The sequence below is a fragment of the Crocodylus porosus genome, unplaced genomic scaffold, assembly GCF_001723895.1.
Source record: "Crocodylus porosus isolate Cpor-Errol unplaced genomic scaffold, CroPor_comp1, whole genome shotgun sequence".
Lineage (NCBI taxonomy): Eukaryota > Metazoa > Chordata > Crocodylia > Crocodylidae > Crocodylus > Crocodylus porosus.
The window spans coordinates 15617467-15637062 of record NW_017728924.1 but is presented as its reverse complement, the minus strand read 5'-3'; the positions used below and the strand labels follow the sequence as shown (position 1 = coordinate 15637062).

At 42.9% G+C, this 19596-nt stretch overlaps 1 protein-coding gene across 4 annotated transcripts in view; it reads right to left on the bottom strand.

Moving 5' to 3' along the window:
* Positions 1 to 2353: 2353 nt before the first annotated feature.
* Positions 2354 to 19596, bottom strand: part of DCX (doublecortin) — a 116257-nt gene continuing 99014 nt past the window's right edge. For 2 of the 4 annotated variants that reach the window (XM_019540398.1, XM_019540400.1), the window contains exons 6-7: positions 13353 to 13450; positions 2354 to 7330 (exon numbers count right to left, since the gene is read on the bottom strand). In XM_019540398.1, the coding sequence (XP_019395943.1) occupies positions 7274 to 7330; positions 13353 to 13450 (155 nt within the window). In that variant the 3' untranslated portion in view covers positions 2354 to 7273. The remainder of the gene's footprint in view (positions 7331 to 13352; positions 13451 to 19596) is intronic. The other 2 variants (XM_019540399.1, XM_019540401.1) reach the window with 1 other exon arrangement.

The following is a 19596-nucleotide window of genomic DNA, read 5'->3' as shown; positions in this document are numbered from 1 at the left end:
AAGTAGTGGATACTTCAGAAGAGAAGTGAAAGAAATAGGGCATGTGTGTATAGAACCAGCCCCTGTAACCTCCCAGTTACCAGCAATTATAGGTTTGGGGATGCCTTAAGCCTGCGGTTGTATTCCTGATTGTGGTGTTTAATAGCACGTGAAGGACCTATCCTTCATCAATGCCTGTCATTTCTTTTTGACCCTGGTAATACTATTGGCCCCACCACATCCTGTGCAATGAATGCTGCATATCAGTTATGTGCTGTGTTTTTCTGTTTGAGTGAGGTCTGCCACCCAATAATTTCATTAGGCACATCCTAGTTCCTGTTTTATGAGACATCTTATGAGGCACAGAAATAGCAGTTCTTGATTCATTTTTTCCAGACTTTGCAATTTTATCGACCTTGGCCATCTCTCCTCTCTTCCCTTTAGGCATCCTCTGGCTGCAGTTGTTGCGTGCACGCTGGCAGAACCAGAGGAACTTTAAAGTGGGTTTCAGAATCTTGAATTCTAGTTCACTGGGTGCAGAGATCAGGAGCAGAAACGTGTTGGCTTTACTAAATACATTAGCACAGAAAGCAGAAAGACAATTGTTCCCCATGAAGGGATATATCTGCAAACCAATCCAGAAAAAGATCAGCTGAACAACAGGTCCCCTGGCTTCTGGGATGTAAGGCCGCTGGAATCCTTAGAGTTAGAGAGATGCAGCTGGTTCAGTGCTTACAAATATAGGGCCCAACTTTGGGCTAGTAGCACCAGAAGCCCCAAACAGGCATATACGTACTTTGCAAAAAGAGGGGTTTAGCAGGAGATAGTATACTGGCCAGAAGCAATAGCTCCACACAGCCCAGAAGCACGAACAGTTTGGGGACTGGATGAGAGTGCAGGGGCCTGTTTCTGGGCCTCAATAACTCACCTCAAACCAGGCTTGTCAGCTGTGTATATTACTAGAGCTACTGGATTTCAGGTCAAGAAAAAAAGGGAGGGGAGGAAACAACACTCAACAATAGGATCCGTTACTGTAGAAGTCAGAACACTTGGACTCCTAATACACAGCCCACTAGGAAACCTTACTAGCCTCATCTCATTCCTGAGACACCACTGACCAGGACTTCTCAAAGCCACGGGCATGGTGTGAGACGGCATCAGTGTCACCACTCAGAATGAACCTGTGATAAACGATACCATCATTTTCCCAGTATGTTAATGGAGAATCAGCTGGATAAATATGAGACTGAATAATAATCTCAGCAGGCTAGATATTCAGGGAGTCTGCCCCATCTGCCAGTTTATATTCAGGCCTAATTGGACTTTTCAGTATTACTATGTATTTCTGAAGCCCAAAGAGGGGAGATGTATTGGAAGGCACTCTTAAGGGCTAAGTACAGACGGTCAAAAAACCAGAGGCTAAATTGATTCAGTCTTCTCAGATTAGTTTACGCTGCATAGATTGAACTGATAAGCAAGTGAACAGACACTCACTTTTGATATTGGAAATGCAGCCACATGCCTAAAGTGGCCCAGGCCAGAAGCTGGGGGGCATCAGAGTATGCCCCCCTGCTTGGTTGGAGCAGACAGCTTGGGTCAAGGCTAACCTGCTCATCTGCAGGGGAGGGGGGAGGTGTTGCAGGAGAGGTGCAAAGTATCTTGGGATGCTGGGGGACTGTGAGTTAACTTGAATCTGGAGGGGACCTGTGACAGAAGTTTAATAAACCAATTTAACCTAAATCAGTTAAGTCTGATACTATATCTATCCAAGGGTATCTTAAACTGGTTTTGGCCATTTTGAAAGCAGTTTATGTGCACTGAAATTCTGTCATGTTACAGATTTGAACACGTTTGTGCACATTTATACCAGTTCATGTGTAATTTCTGTACCTAGCCACGGAGGTGACAGTTTTAAATTCATGTATCATTTCTATGTTATCGCTAATAAAGCTATTACCTTATTGCAAACACACATGCCTCTTTGAACTGGACCACTCAACCTAGAGGTGAGGAGTTCTGCCTTGTATTCGCAAACTCTTTAAACCATCCTAATCCAAATGACCAAGTAGAACCTGGAAACCAGCTTACTCTGCTTTGATACTGGATCAGCAAAGTAACATTAATACTTGACAGCATGTCTGTAAAATCACCGATAAAGACAATAAACTATTTTCTTTCATCTCAGCTACATGTAAATATTTATGCACAGTATAATCATTTGTACATGAGAATCTCCATGCACAGTTTCAGATTTCTCTGCTTGGAACAAGGCAGAAGGTCTTCTTTCTACCTATCTTTGTATCCATTTTGCTTCTTTATTTCCTAAGAATTCATCTTGCTTCTATGGAAATTAATGGAAATTTTCCCCATTGACTCAACAGGTGAAAGACAGAGATTTATTAAACATCCTACTGTGCTCCCAATCAAATGACAAAACTTGCTGACAATACACGGAATAGGATCGCATCTTCAGGGCTATACTGTGCCCATAGTGACTTCCACTGATGCCTGTCAATGGAGTTGCACCTCAGCAAGGATACAGTATGGCCCCCAAACAGCAATCCCAGAACATAATGAAACAGTGCAGTCAAAGACATTCTGAAGCAAGCACCAAGACATCAGAAAAAGGTCTCATAGTTTTCTAATCTTAAAGGAAAACATATTTTTGTACCACCTTTACTTATTCAAAATGACTTGTGATATTGTTTGGTTGTGTGCCAGTATCTTTTTAGTTCCTCTACCTCTTATGTTCATTCAAAATTAGGGTTTATGGAAAACATTTGAGAAAGGTTAAATGACAGCTGGCCCATATGTGAATAATGGAAAAGGTGAAAGAAATGCAGTCCCTGTTTTCTAGGCAAAACTAGCTTTTCCTGATAGCTGAGAAAGTAATTCAAAGAGAGTTCCTAGCACCTGGAAAGACCATGTGTTAATTTGCCGAGGTTAAGAACAGAGAGCATTTTAGGACAAAAGGAAGCCTTACATCTCATCACAAAACCATACCAAATTACAACTGAATCACTAATCTCTCTTAAGTCTACTACAGGGGCTCCATAGATGTCTATTAGAGACAAGATTTGTAGAGCTGTTTTAGCTACACATGTTATAGCAGAAGATGATCTGGCTCATAAATCTTAGGATTTAGATATTCAAAAAAATAAAAATTCAGAAGGATCGGTCATTAAATGTTATACTCTATGGCCCTGATCTTCTACAGAAAAAACTGCCATTGCAATGGAGGCTTGGTTCCTTTATGGCTTGAGAACTGCTCTAATTCCTCCTTAATTTGGATATGCCTCATCCATAATATGCAAGCACCATGAAATGTACCAGGCATAGTAGAAATAAAGGAATGAAGTCATATCTCACAAATAGACCTCTAAAAAGCCTTAAGTTTCCACCAGTGCTGTTTTTAAATGCTGTATTGTTTTAAAACTCTGTAGTGCTTCAATTAGTCTCTGAAAACACATAGAGAACCTCATGGGGGAAATTAGACAGCTCTTTTACAGCAGAATTAATATGGCAAATCCTCAGATCCTGCAGTTTCATGTACTTAGAAGAAGAAGAAGAAAAAAAAGTATAAACTTTGGAGGATACAGAAGTATTGCTTTAGTTTGCTCCTAGAACTCATCTAGACGGTTTTCAAGGCAGAACTCAAACCCAGACTTAAGTCCTGCAGAAGTCAGCGGGAATTAAACACACGCTTAGATGTTTTCCTGAACCAGGCCCATTCTGATGACTATAATATTCTGCCTGCAATTCATTTCTTTTTGTCCTGTCTGTTTTCAGGATCCGGTGAAGCCAAAGATACCTCGCACAGTATGTACGCTATTCTACATGCATTTCTGTACAAGTACTCATGCAACAGCAGCATTACGACAGACTAACAATGTGTTACATCTGAAATGCTCACAGACTTCTACCTACAGTCCAGGTATCTCTACCTGGAAAATTGCTTCTAAAACATGGGAGTTTGAACTCTTACCCTGTTTTACTTGTGGCTTTTGCTGGTTTGAATGGCTATTTTTTCCCTCTGAAGAACGTGGTTTCTTTGCTTAGGCCTCTCCAAATTCCCTTGCTGATGCATCATATGGTCAGAAATGATCATCAAGCTCAGCCCTTGCTCCTGAGCAGTCCTTGTGACAGTGACACCCCTTCTATAAGTAAGAGTTTGCAAGTTCTGTGATGTGTCGCTTTGAAGAACAATCCAGGAAGAGTGCTGGGAACATTTCTTTAGAAAGGTCCCGTAGGAGGAGCTCTTCTCATTATCTAAATGGTAGGTGCAGATGCAAAGGTAACTATCTACCTCTGTATCTGTGTTACCCAGATTGTTCCAGCTTTGTCTCAGGCAAGCTGACCTGAATGGATATTGGAGAACAGAAATGTCATTTCCCAGTAGATTTTTAAACACTGTGGACTACTGCTGTTCGTTACATGCCTCAGACCTCTTACAGATACGACAGCCTGGATGTGCAGGCTATTGATAAGTTGTTCTGCAGTTAAGGAAGCCCTTAAAATTAATGCTGTAGCTGGTCTCTTGCTTCCTAGATTGACAGGGACTAGGAGACGGGCAGCAAGGCACTTTGGACCATGGATACAGAAGGAGCACCTTGCATCACTCAGGTAACATGTCCCCTGTCTAATTAACAATTGTCATTGGCACTCAGTTCCTGGTTAGTCAACTTGAGCAAGTAAGATGGTGGCTACTGTTCAGAGCAGGATCTCTAGACGGGCTGAAAGTGAAAGACTGATGGGGATCCTCAAGATCCCCCGAACAAGGAAATGGAGGAGAAGGGGAAAGGATGGTCATGTTTTTGTTGTGTCAAAGGCAAACGTGTCTTCTCATTGTTGAAAGAAAGGCCCTAGATTTAATAGTATACTTTGCAGAAACAAATCACAGTCTATGCTATCCTTCTACTTAAAAAGCCATATTTTCAAGAATGGTCTCTAATTTAGTACCCATGTGAATATACACCCCAAAAACCTTTGTCCACAAACAACTACTCCTTGCCGTTATTCAGCATCAGAGAATCTGAAAGCACTTTTCTAACTTCAGTGAATATGTGGCCTCACAAACCTCCCGTGAGGTAGAGCAGTGTTATTATCCTCCTGGTACAGACAGCTATAGAGGCACAGAAAAATGGAGACCTGCTCCAGTTCATACACAAAATCTAGCTGAGTATTGAACTTTGGATTCCTGACTGCCACAACTGTGCTTTGTCTCCACGGCCATCTTTCTTTAATACAGAGCTTTCCCTATGAGGGAATGTGAATCTTCACCTCTCTAAACTGCATTCAGGTGTCTTGATGCAGTAGTTCAAATATCCAACTCTCAGTCATGTGGCCAGGGAGTTACACATCTAAATTCAGCTGTTTGTAGGCGCACAAATCATTTTGTGGGAAAAACCCTAGGAACCAATGTTTGCACCTAAGACTACTGGGTGAAAATTTGGTATAAAATAACTCCAATCCCTTGGTAATCCAAATCATCATCTTTTGGATCATCTCAGCTGCAGCTTGCTTTTATATATTGTATGTATCGTTATGTGAATTAAAAAAAACCAAAAACGCAGCCTGTACAGAGTGTTAATAGTAGCAATGCAAACTAACAAAATACAAAGTGGCTTCTGAAAGGAATGAAACCAAATCATCTTCTAGCTAAGCATTCATGTGGCTTCAAACACCACGACTCCGTAATTCATTCTACTCAAAGGGATTGAAAAGAAATACGGAAATCTGCATATGTGCTGAAAGAATGTAAAAGAGAGCAACACAAAACGCTTGTTTGCAAGGACTTCATTCGGGTCCGGTTCTGTAGTAGTCAGTCTCACTGAAAGCTTATTCCGTAAGAAACAGAGGCAATACCAACTAGCCTAAACCACTACAGTCTAGGCATAGTAAAAACCACCAGTTCTGTGGAATACAGCGATGAGTCCCGTAGGATTCATTACTGATTAATAAAAGTGATGACTTTCAGTAAATCCCCTAAGAGTTTTTTCTTTTCTGCTAGAAGAGTTTCTTTGAACACCTCAAAGTTCCATCTGTGATATAAGCAGAGCATCTGGCCATAGTTAGGAGTATTGAAATGTAAAGAAAAACCTTAAAAATGCTAGCTTAAACATTACAAAAACTATCAAAACATTCATTATTTCAAATCAACTTCCTTTTTTCCTTCAAGTGCCTGTTTGGCAGTGACAACAAGATTTCTAAACTAAGTTGTTATTATTACTAGTTTGCAGTAGTTGTTTTTTTGTCATTTTTTTCCTTAACGTGTTTTTTAAACAAAAGAAAATTACCAGCTTTTATAAAAAAGAAGGAGCTTGAATACTTACTCCTAAAACACAGATACAAGTTCTTTTCTTATAAAAAGTGTATTGATTTCTTGCTATAAAAAGCGACCTAGAGGTGTCAGACCTGAAAACAAATTCTCACAGTGTTTTCAGCGTTGGATGTTTACAAGGCATTAAGATTATAAGCAGAGATAGAGAGATACCATGCCGTAGATATAATAACTTATTATCAGCCAGCATTATCTTTGGGTTTTACGATAAATCTGGTTCATGCCAGACACTTAGCTGACATATATATCTTAGCTTACTTATTAGAAATGTCCCGATATATAAATGTATGATGTCATCATTGTGCTATACAAACTTTGCTCACTGTCTTAGGCAGCATTTCTGAAACCGGTCCAATATTCTTTGTTCCACATTCTGGTGGCATCCTAAGCCTCTTATGGTAATAAGCCATTTCCTTTCCTGCTATTCAGCAATGGAAAATGACAATAGAGAGTACGCATGTGTGAAAATCAGACACAAAATGAGACGCAGATCTGCAGTCACAGAGCTGCTACTATTCATCAGCATTGTGAGAAGGTAGAAAGGGACATTTGTTTTCTTTTAGCGTTAGAATAATCAACAGGATTCACTTCTGTAGAACTAGTAGGGAGCCATCAATGTCTCTACAGCCAATCATAAATTCATGCAGTTAGAGCAGAAGAAGAACTAATACAAGAGAAGGGGAAATCATTGGCATGGTAGCCTGAGATTGCTGGCAATGCCCCTTATGCACCCCTGTAAAGTTATCCAGCAGAATGGTATCACTCTATCCCTATAAGTTGATAAGTGTTGATTTGTGGCACAGAAGATAAATCACAGAAAAAAAAAATTACATAGAATTGTGTGTCCTTTGATTGATTTGAAAGCACCCAGTCACCTATCTGCTTCATTTGGCAGAAGTACTGTACTGTATTTTTAACAGAGCTTGTAGCACGGACAGTTGGCATTGTGTTCCTTTACATGGAATCCCCAAGAGAATCAGAGTCGTCCAAAGACAGAGGCAGGTACAAGTCCTGTAAGAGGAAAGGACAAAATGTTAATCCCCACACTCAGGTTCCAGCAACAAGGAGACAGCTCCCTGATTCGGTTCACTGGAGGGCCTAGGAACAGGGTGGAAGTCTCCTTGATGGGAGACTGAATAGACAAGCCAATTGTCGGAATCAGTCATGATTTGAAACAAAAGCATTTGCACAGTGGGGAAGGGGCGGGTGGGGAGGTCTCAGTAAAAAAAAAGGCAGACTGATATTCAGTGACAATCAGAGAGAAAAACCTTTCAGCCACTTCACAGTCAGGGTCTATCTATTTAACACTGTGCATGAATGCAGAGGAGCTTTTGTTAAACGGGTCAGTTTATTTTAGGTCCACAGTAAAGAGTCTTATCCCTATCTGACAGCTGTGCCTTGGCCACTTCTCTAGCACGGCTCTCTCTAGGAGGTTGACAAGAACCTGAGGTGTTCCATGATATGGCCCATGTTTTACATCATCGCAGCTCTTTATGAACCACAGGTTTAGAAATGAGTCCAGGCGGCAACATTTGGATCTGGCTCCAGGTCTAAACTTATCCAGTAGGGCTGTGCAAAACTTCCAGTAGCCCTGACTCAATTTGGCAGAGATTTGGCCCAATTCGGTGGTCGAATCTTTGAATCCAAATCGAATCAGAGGACCCTTTAATCTCTCCAGATTGAATCGGAACCCTCTGAATTGATTCGGAGAGATTCGGAGATTCGGACAGACCCAGCTTTAACTGTTTTTTCTACATACCTCAAGGTAGCAGGCAGCTCGTGAATGCTGCGGCATATGGCGTGTCCCACAGAAGTGCAGGGGACTCCCCAGCACACTTGGCAGCAGATCTGGAAGTGGACCAGAACCATTTCCAATCCACTTTTGGGTCCACTGGAGAGCGCGCTGGGGGGGCCCCCTGCACCCTATACGGCTCAGTGACTGGTGCCTTCTGGGCTGGGGGGAGGCACCCAGGGTCCCCCTGTGGCTGATCGCTGAGCTGGGGGGGTGTCCCCAGCAGACCCAGAAGTGGGCCAGAAGTACTTCTAGTCCACTTCCGGGTTTGCCGCCGAGCAAATGGGGGGGCCCCCTGTGCTTCTGTGGGATGCTCCATTCACCCCAGCATCGCAGCAATCACAAACCATGCTTGGTACCTCGAGGTATGTAGAAAAAAACATTTAAAGCTGCGTCTATGGCGGAATCGCTGGTTCTCTGAATCAGCATTGAATCTTCAGATTCAGATTTGGCTGAATTGAATTGGGGACAGGGATCTGAATCAACAAAACAAATCACTGTCCCCGATTTGGGCCAAATCTGAATTGAACAGAGCCCGTTTCGCACACCCCTATTATCCAGCATTCTTCTAAATAACAATTTATGTATTCAAACCATCCCTGGGAATGTCAGAGCCCTCCTTCTTCCTTACTGAACCCAGTGTTATGTACAGAAAAGGGATATAACACACCAAAACATGAACAAACTGAAAGAATCAGCTCAAAACAATGAGCAGGCAGGGAATTCTCACTAGAATATATACAGTGAACGGTGTCTTCAGCTTTAATTCTTTAAACTTCAGGAAAAGACAAAAGATTTTACTTTATCAAACACTAGAAATAGCTTCTGGGAAGAAAACAATGATGCAAGAATCTTCAAGTAACCTAACATGTTACACCCGTGTCTGCTGATTGGCTTAAATCCATAGAGGAGCCAATAACTGATCATCCACCCTCAGGGATCACCAGCAACTGTACATTTTTCGTAGGAATTCAGTGGAATGGCCATGAGTCGGCCAGCTAGTGAACACAGATGAACTATTACACATGGCGAATTTATAATTTTAGTTAAAAGCATGCAGAAAATATTCCCATCCCCCAAATACCAATAAACTCGACAGTATTTGAAAAGTATTTTCAGATCCTTAATTACTGAAGTATGAAGGAGAACTTACTTTGATAAGTAAGATCCCTAAATATATGTAAGCAACTACTGGATGCAGACTGTGGGTGAGATTCTGTTCTGAATACACCGGTATAACTCTGGAGTAATTCTAAGAAAGTAAGTGTTATTCCCCCTGAGCAGCTGAGATCAGAAAACAAACTTGAGGGAAACGTTGCTGAGGCAAGTGTAGGTTGAGCCATGGTTTTGCTAAATAAGGCAAACAAAACGTGGAGGCTGCACAACTATAGGGGTATGTCCTGACAAGCACGCATGTGCAGGGGTGCACATTTCATGCAGGACAAATAACAGTGGCACTGCTATTTGTTCCCAGGCACATCCCAGGTGGGGTAGGGGAGGCTGGGGGCAGCACCTGTGCTGGCCCCAGCAGCCTTACCTGGGGTCCTGGAGACCTCCCAGGGCAGCGCAGTGCTGAGCCAGCTGCTCAGAGCCTGGCCAGCAGCCAGAGAATGGCTCTGGCTGGCCAGGTCCAGTTTCTGGTGGTGCTTGCTGCTGCCATGTGCGGTACATAGGAATTTTTTTTTTTTACACCAGAATCTCCTGGTGTCAAAAACTCCCACTGCACTGCAAATTAGCAGCATGGCAAATGGGTACGTGTGTGCCACGTGCAGTTTGCACTGCCTCAAGTGGATTTGAGGTACCACAAACTACATGTGTGCGCTTGTTGGGATGTGCCTTAAGAGTCTTCAGAGAGCTCAGAGCAACTTCTCAGCTGGTATAAATTGTCACAGCTTCATTGAAGGACTGGAAAAGGGCCAATGTGCTCCCCATTTACAAGAAGGGGAGAAAGGAGGACCCGGGGAACTACAGGCCAGTTAGTCTCACCTCGGTCCTTGGGAAGACCTATGAGAAAATTTTCAAGGAGCAGACCTGTGGGGGCCCAGCATGGGAGATAATGCTCAGAGGCAACCAACACAGGTTCATTGTGGGCAGATCCTGCCTGACCAACCTTGTTTCCTTTTACAACCAGGTCACCAAGTCCTTGGATGCAGGTGTTGAGGTAGATGTCGTCTACCTGGACTTCAAGGAGGCCTTTGACACTTTATCACCCCATTCTCATAAAAAAACTAGGTGACTGTGGCATTGATGCCTACACAGCCAGGTGGGTGGCAAATTGGCTAGATGGTCACACCTGGACACTGGTGGTGGACAGGTCGTTTTTGACCTGGAGGGACGTGGGCAGTGGAGTTCCCCAGGGCTTGTTCCGGGGGCCTGTGCTATTCAACATCTTTATCAGCGACTTGGAGGTTGGCATGGAAAGCACGCTGTCCAAATTCGCTGATGACACAAAGATGTGGGGGGAAGTGGGTACACTGGAGGGGAGGGACAGAATCCAGGTAGATCTAGACAGGTTACAGAGGTGGGCAGATGAGAATAGGATGAAAATCAACACAGACAAGTGCAGGGTGCTGCATCTAGGGAGAAGGAACCAGCAACACACCTATAAGCTGGGGAACTCCCTTCTTGTCAACACAGCGGCTGAAAGGGATCTTGGAGTCATTGTTGACTCCAGGATGAACATGAGCGCCAATGCGAGGAAGCTAACCGCACCTTGTTGTGCATCTACAGATGCATCACAAGCAGGTCCAGAGAGGTGATCCTTCCCCTCTATGCGGCATTGGTCAGGCCACAGTTGGAGTACTGTGTCCAGTTTTGGGTGCTGCAGTTCAAGAAGGATGCAGCTAACCTTGAGAGGATCCAGAGGAGGGCCACTCACCTGGTCAGGGGGCTGCAGGCCAGGCCCTATGAAGATAGACTAAAGGGCCTGAATCTATTCAGCTTCCACAAGAGAAGACTGAGAAGGGATCTGGTGGCCATCTATAAACTCACCAGAGGGGCCCAGCAGAAAATAGGTGAGGCTCTGTTCCCCCAGGCACCACCAGGGATAACAAGGAATAATGGCCACAAATTGATTGAGAGCAGGTTCAGGCTTGATATTGGGAGGCATTACATTATGGTTAGGGCTGCCAGGCTCTGGAATAGGTTCCCAAGGGAGGTGGTGCTCTCCCCTATCTTGGGGGTCTTCAAGAGGAGGTTGGATAGATATCTGGCTGGGGTATTACAATCCCAGCACTCATTCCTGTCCAGGGCAGAGGGTCAGACTTGATGATCTGTTCAGGTCCCTTCCGACCTTAGAAACTATGAAGCTATCTGCCCACCTAAATCAGGTGTTTGATAGTCATTTAACCCTCCTTCTGGGGGACTGTGGTGTAGACATGCTTCATAATGGCTGAGACAGGTCAATTGAAATCAAAAGGCATTTAAACACATGCTCCGGGAGGCATGGGGGGGGGGCGTGCTTTAATTATTGCAGCTACAAAAGCTGCGCTAATTAAAAGCACCCAGAGTGTCACATGTATTAGAGTGCTTTAAACTAAAGCTTGTTGAACCAGCTTTAGTTTGAAGTGCCCCACCACCACTTTTCAGCATGGGGACATGGATACACATGATGCTGGAGGCTGCTGGAGAGCATTAATTTCCATGCTCCAGCAGACTTGATTAATCAAGTCTGAAATTATGGCGTGTTGGAGCAGGCTCCCTACATGTGTATGGGATGTGCCCAAAGGGACTATTCAAAATGAGTGAGGCTTGCATGAGGTCTCATAATAAGCAAAGTGTAATAGTAAACCTTGGCACCCTAATGGTCTTTTTTATTCTCAGGACTTATTTTTATCTGGTATCACTGAATGCTGCTTCTGGTTGACAGAGATGCTCTGTTTGTTAAATGAAAGCATATGATTTCCAAGGCAGGGTAAGATACCTTAAGTGAAACAATTATTGATTTATTGGCTCTCAGTTTTTAGAAATGGTGCCACATAAATCTGAGGAACGCAATCAGTTGAAGGAAGAGACTCCTAGTGGAAATATAAGTTGCAGTGCAATTAGATTTTTCCCTTACTGCATCAAAGATCATTTGCAACATTATTTGTCTTGCTAGTGACTACCTCTGTAACACTGTAACACACTGAAGCATAAGACTGTGTTTCAGCCATGAAGGGACACTAAGGTGGCCCGAAGAATGTCTATAATTTATTTTCTTTGTTTAGAGACACCTGTTTTCAGGAAAAAAAGAAGTAGGAAAATCCTTTAACTCGGATGCTTTCAAAAATATATTGTAGTCATTTGACCAAGTGACTGCCTAATTCTAGCAGTTTTTCTAGCACCACGAAGACGAGAGATTCTAAGAAAACCACCTGATTGTGCGCTGCAGAGAATGAGGTCATGAAGAGCTCTGATTGGCTGAAATCTTGACCATGCTGAAGTCAATAGCAAAACACCCATTGATTTTGATGGGCCAGGATTTCAGCCATTATATTTATATTAAAGATATGTTTAACACTGAATGAAATCCTCTTGAAGAACAACTTAGTCTGTAGGACAGTTAGCTCAGAAAAGGCATCAGAGGAAGCCAGTGGGAAGGGTGGCTGTGCAGCAGAACAAATCACTATTGCACTGTTTTCTTAGAGATGGTCCCCTGAAGAAAAGGTCCACTTGCGGTCATAGATGAAAAGCACGTAAGTTCATAGACCCCTTGCTACCTTTCAGAGAGCTTGGTAAGTTAGAGAACATAACCAGGAAAAGCAGCCAATGTCAATTATCATACCAGCACAAGAAAATAATTACCTGGTAATTTATTTCCCATAAAATAGAACGAGTTAAAGTTGATATTCTAATACTTTTGAGGATAATGTTAAAATCAATCCTTATAAGTTCACTAATATCCAGATTTATTTCCTTGTTTAACAGGCCAGAATGGTGTGCTGTGCACCTATCAAACTAGAAATATTAGATGACTGTATATAATGAATGAGCCCATCACTAGACCAAAAAACTCTTACAAAGGCTGACCCATGTTGAGGGCACAGCCATCTGCACTGATCTAAACTAGGGATGTACAACATAGATTACTATCTATGCCTCTAAAATGGACACCTAATTACTATATTAGGTGTAACGAAAATTCTTAACGACAGGGCAATTCTCTGCCAGTTTAACCAACAATGTGACCCGGAGTTAAGCCATTTCTTTATATGTCCAGGTACAAAGAGAACTAGATTTAGTAAGGTATAAGAAACGTAATACCTTGTGCTTACGGAGGCTCCCTGGACTGGTTGGCGTGGAGATCGGAGACTGCTTGGATTTGGGTGTAGAGAGCTGACTGCTTGATGTACCATTTGCTGTCACAAAAGAAAACAGAATCCAGCAATGAATTTACAAGCAAAATCACCAGACAGATTATGTCTCGCTTTCCCAGAGACAGAAACCATCCAGACAGTCAACATCAAAATGTTCCAGCTTATTTCATCATTTATCCAGAAAAAAAATAATCAAAAGAACAAAATAATTATTCACCAGGCTTAATGTTTCAGCCATTTCAAATACTGGGCATTACCATAAGAGAGGCGAAATATTTGATTTTACAAACAATTACAGGTATGAATCTGTTTAAGAATCCATTACAAAATAAACATTTCAGGGCTTCAAGTGCCCTTAGACAATTTAAATCATCCAATCCTTACTACTGTTAAAGAAAATCAAAGTCTTTAAATAGTTTAGATCCTTAAATGTGACAAATTATCTTCTGAGTTGATATATTAGCTTGGACTGTGCTGAGTGCTGATGCTCTTTGAGGTACTAGTCATTGTAAAGGTAATGGGCAAGGAAGTAGCTGAGGCCATTTCACCACTGCCCTGTGGAGCTGGCAAGGAGTGAAAATTCCCTCCTCTTAAAGGCAGTGAATGTACAGGGCAGCTCTGCTTTTCATCTGTGCTTCAAAGCTACAAATTGGCCTTCTGGGTTCTTTTAACCATAAAAAAATAATTCAACTTTCTTAATAATTTAAACTATGGTTCATTTAAACCAAACCTCTGAACAAAATGGTCACATAGCCTATTAGCAGCTGGATTTTAATCAAAGTGAAGTAGCCCAGACCTAAGTGAAGTAGCCCAGACCTATGCCAGAGACAGTTGCAATGGACAGATCTATTGGGCTAAAAAAAAAAAAGAAAACAGCAAATTACAGGAAAAACCAAACAGAAATGCATTAAGGGAAAAGTAAACTCTTGCTGTCACTGATGCTCTTGAAAATGCGTAACAGCGCATGTTACCCGGTGTCACTTTAAATCTTTTATGAGGCCATGCCATGTTATGTGATCTAGGTTTGGGCTGTACTAGATCCCATATGGTGCATATTCACTCTAGACACCAGACTTCGATTCAGATCTTGCTCATGTGGCTTTTAATGGAGTAACTCCGCTCCTCTATAATGGTCTGGAATTCAGAATAAGGCTGGCTACGTCTTAGTTTGTCACCCCAGTGGGCCCTTCCCTTCCTGAAGCGGGCTAAAAGCTTTCATTACAAAAGTATAAAAATACTTTTGCCTTTCACCTCTACTGGAAGAGAGATTTCCCTAAGCTATACAAGATGTTATTTATGCAATTCAATTTCCCCAAACTAAAACATAACCATTTTAATTGTCATTTTCTTAAGTGGCAATAAACACTGTCAACTCTCTTGAGAGCTCGACTGAAATGATTCTCTTTTTAAAAAAGTGTGATATGATTTTGAAGTTTTACAGAGAAGGGGGAAAAAGTAAAGTGATGGGGCTGGGTGACTCTCTTCTTTCAGTCTGCAGCTGCCTATGCATCCACTTACTGGAAGTGCAGGTAGATGTACAATTAGGCCCATAGGATTTCTACATTCAGTCATAGTAATTGCAGGTCCAAATTGGGCATGTAATTGAACATGTATTTGAACCCCTAAATGTTTGAAGATTGGACCTATAAAATTTATTAAGCATGCTACTGGGAACAGTGACAAGGATGTGGGGAGAATGCAAGATAAGAGTTCAGATAAGCAGTGCAAAGGTACCTTAAACCGGGAATAAATGCATTTTCATGCACTTTTAGGCCACTTTACATCATCAAAACCATGCAAGAAGCTTAATGCAAATAAGAATTGGAGCCCAACGGTACTCACTGCTGTAAAGTCAACTGGAGTTTTGCTTGGTAGAAACTGGCAAGCAGTCTCCACTATGTAATAGTTAACTATGTCATAGTTCTGGGCCAGCTTAGTACAGATCGTGACCTAAATGTGCAGGTATAGAGATCATTTAACCTTAACGTGATGGTTTACTCTCATACTCCATCACTCCATGGTTATTTCAGCTATGAGCAGAACTCTAAACCACGATCAATTCCTATTCTGCCTTGTTTTTTTCTGAGTGACAACTGGCCGAAAACTCAGCAAGGCTCTCATGACTGAGCCCAGATTTTACTATCAATCTGGCCTCCTCCTGATGAATACTGCTATGCAGCACATGGCCCCAATCTAGCAAATGCGTGTCATGCTTAGCTTCAAGCCCAGACATACTCCTGTTGATTTCAGGATCAGCTTGATAATGCACCCCCTGAAGTCCACAACAAAGCTTGGACTGATTTTGGTGGTGCAGAATCAGACCATATGGGCCTCCGTGCTCTGTGGTGAGGAGCACAGTGCTTAGTAGAGGTGTGTGAAATGGGCCATATTTGATTGGGATTCGGCCTGGATTGGGGACAGTGATTTGATTCGTTGATGCGGATCACTGTTCCTGATTCGATTTGGCCAAATCTGAATCTGAAGATTTGATGCTGATTCGGAGAATCAGTGATTCAGCCAGAGACACAGCTTTAAATGTTTTTTCTACATACCTCAAGATACCAGGCACGGCTCGTGAACGCTGCGATGGTGGGGCGATGGAGCGTTCTATGGGAGCGCGGGGAGGCCCCTCGCGTGCTCAGTGGCAAAGCCAGGGTCTGTTGGGCAACGCGCTGGGGGCCACCCCCACTGTCCACCAGCCTGGCAATCAGCTGCGGGGGCACCCTGGGTGCCCCCCCAGACCCAGGAGGCACCAGTCACTGAGCCGGGGAGCCGTGGGGGGGTCTCCTGTGTGCTCCCCAGTGGACCCGGAAGTAGACAAGAAGTGCTTCTGGTCCACTTCTGGGTCTGCTGCCAAGAGTGCTGGGGAGCCCCCCATGCTCCTGTGGGATGCTCCGTCTGCCCCAGTACTGGAGTATTCACAATCCGCCTGCTACCTTGAGGTATGTAGAAAAAACATTTAAAGCTGTGTCTATACCTGAATCACTGAATCTCTCTGAATTGATTCGGAGGTTCTGATTCAATTCAGAGAGATTAAAGGGTCTCCTGATTTGATTCAGATTTGGAGGTTCGGCCACCGAATCGGGCTAAATTTCCGCCAGATCAAATCAGGAACCGAAGCTTCGCACAGCCCTAGGGCTTAGCTCCTTGCTGGGCTGAGCTATGAGCCCCTCTTTGAGAACCATTACGGGTTTTTTCTAATTGTTAAGAATGTGGCCCTTTATCTGCATTTCCATTTGTGGGACAATCCCAAGACTGTACCTCTAGTACTTCGAGCCTCCATCACTCCTTTCTCTATCCATGTCTTTATCTGTCAGTATTATCTAAAGAACAGTTTCCCTTTCATTCATTTTAAGGAGTTACTGAAATGGCCTGTTTGTGCGTACCTCCATGTTACGACTGGAAGTTCATTCTCTCTGATGTGGTTTTGTGTTTAGCCATTAAATATAATTGCAGTTTAATATCCTGTTACATTTTACCAATTAGCATTTTATAATTACAGATTAAAAAAAAATATTGAAGCCACAGAACCAACCTGTGGCAGAGAGATTCACAAGGATATGCATCTCCTATGTTTCTCATTAAAGCTGAAGGCCTGAAATACCTCTCCACTATGTGGTGAACGATCTACATTAGGTAACATTACATTGGGACACAGAAAAGCCCTCAAATACAGGTAGCAATAAAAGGACTGCATGAGCCGTGGCTGTAGGTACAAAGGGGAGAAGTTCTTGCCTCCTTCTCACTGGTGCCACTACACACAGGCCTGGCCAGTGCAGGCAATTCTTTCTTCCTGAATTTCTTAACACTGTACTCTTAAGGCCTCTGGCACACATTATGCTGAAGACATGATTAATCTGTTTGGTTGTTATCTGGCCACACATTAATTCAATTAATGGCATGATAAAACAAAGAGCAATGCAACAAATGAATAACAACTTTGTGGCTGGTTCCCATGAAGTCATTAATTGAATGTGTGGCCAGTCTGGTGCTCCCAGCCATGGCGTATGCCCCAGTGGCTAGGAGCCCCATCAGCTGGGGGCTCCCAGCCACAGGTGATGCTTTTGTGCCCCTGGATCTGGGAGCCCCGATCCCATACGTCTGTCCTCCTGCCATGCACGTGTGGCATAGCAGAAAGCACAATTGTGGGGATCCTGCAGACTCTCATCACACTGTCACTTGTATGTCTGCTAGGGACCTAAAATCCCATTTCTGCTCTAGTTTTTGCAAAGCTGTGACAGCTTGTGGATTATTCTATGGGATATGAAGTACCTGGCAAATCCCTGCTCTACCTCATTCAGATGACAAATATGAACCTCAGTGTCCCACATCCTAATGACTCCCAACTTCCAAGAGGGACTTGACAATTTCCAGTCTCTCCTGTTGAAACTCCCCTATTTGTCTAAGCCATTTAAATACTTAAGTATTCTTTGAAGTGGGCACTTGAATCTGTATTTACAGCATCTCAGGTGTGTGAGTAATCTGAGCTAGGAAGGTCTTTTCCCTGTCTCTTTCTTTAGTCACCAGTCCAAACTGGAGTTGATAAACTATTCCCGTTACAGTTCTGAAGGACTGACATTTACCAATGAAAAAAATATACGTCCAAAAACAAAAAAATCTGTCCGGTCCGCAGTCTAGAACTTTCTTTTTAAATTCAGTGCTTTCTGGTCAGGTTTGCACTGCATTCCTACATAGTCTCCATCCTAACAATCCTTTTCTTAGTCCCCCCAGTCTTGACCCCTAATCACCTATTGACCCAGTGCTTTCATTTCTAGGATGGCCTCATTTATCTTGTCTACCATCTACACTTCCTCCAAGATGCTTTTAAATTCCAGTTCTTGCTACTGTCTTTGGACCAAAATTAGAAAGGATGGCAATTACACGCTGGCACACAAGTGCAAGTCTGAGGAAGTCTAAATTGATGCAAAACCCCTTGCATTGAGGACCGGAGGGTATATGCCAGATCCACTTAGACTTAATGCACTCACTGTGATTCACCTCTACCACTGTATAACCACCTCTACAGTTACTGATACTTAGATAGGCTTGTGAAAAGAAGTCAATTTTCTTTCCATTAAAAATTTATGGCATTGAGAAATTAGTTTACTCTTAAATGGTGTTTGAAATATTGTTTTAACAGAGGATTGGGGACCCTTCCCCACCCTCATCACTTCAAGCAATTTATTACTGAAAACAGAAATTAACTTGTCAAGCATATGGGAAAAAATGGAAAATAATGCATACTGGCCATGGTATTGTAAAAGAACCCCTTCACCCCAGGAAACTGAATAGCACTTCTCTGCAGTATCAGTAATATCCTTTGCACATACATAGTAGAGCTGGTAAAATTGCTAACATTCAACCGTCAGCGTGCAAAAATACCCCCCATAATTGCTGCAAGGGAGTAAAGAAATTGCCTGATATAAAGTGACTTTTAAGTACTATTGCAGCAATATTAATATTTTATGAGTGCAGTCAAAAAAAGGGACATTTACAGATATTACAGCCAAATCAGTAATTTGACTAAATTGATATACATCATTAGGAGCATCCATTCCCTGCTTTTCAGTTGCAGAAGTAATTAGGAAATAAGGCTTAATTTTCTCTTGGCCTTACAGTCAAAATTACTATTCATGACCCAATGTCTAAAGATTTTTTCTGAACTCAAACTGAATGCAAGTGTGAAGTGTAAGGACCAGACTCTAATTGGGAAAAGGTCTTATCACGCTGCTGAATTTAACAGCGTTGTGGTGTTCTGTGGTACTTAGGACAGTTATGATCCATATAAGCAGAACTACTTGAACTTAAAATAATTTAAATATTGAGTTCATATTAAACCTTTATTATTTCTGTATGCAGGGGGTGTAATTAGCAAGGATCCTGGTTTTCTCTGATTAAAATTTTTTTTTTTTAAATTGCAAATTCTCTGATAACCACTTCCAAATCTGTGATTAAAATGCAAGGCCCCTCATTCCCCCCCCCAATCCTCCTAGTGCCCCTTGCCCCCAGCAGCCCTGTTAGAGGGGCCCCTAGCTGGCCCCATACCCCTAGCCCCCCAACAGGAGGCAGCAGCTGCTGCAGTGGAGTGGAGCCTGGCTCCCCCCACCAGCTGCCTCCTGCAGGCTTGGGTGGGGGGGGTGGCTCCCTGCTGCTGCACGCACTCCCAGGGGCCTGGGGGGACCCATGCC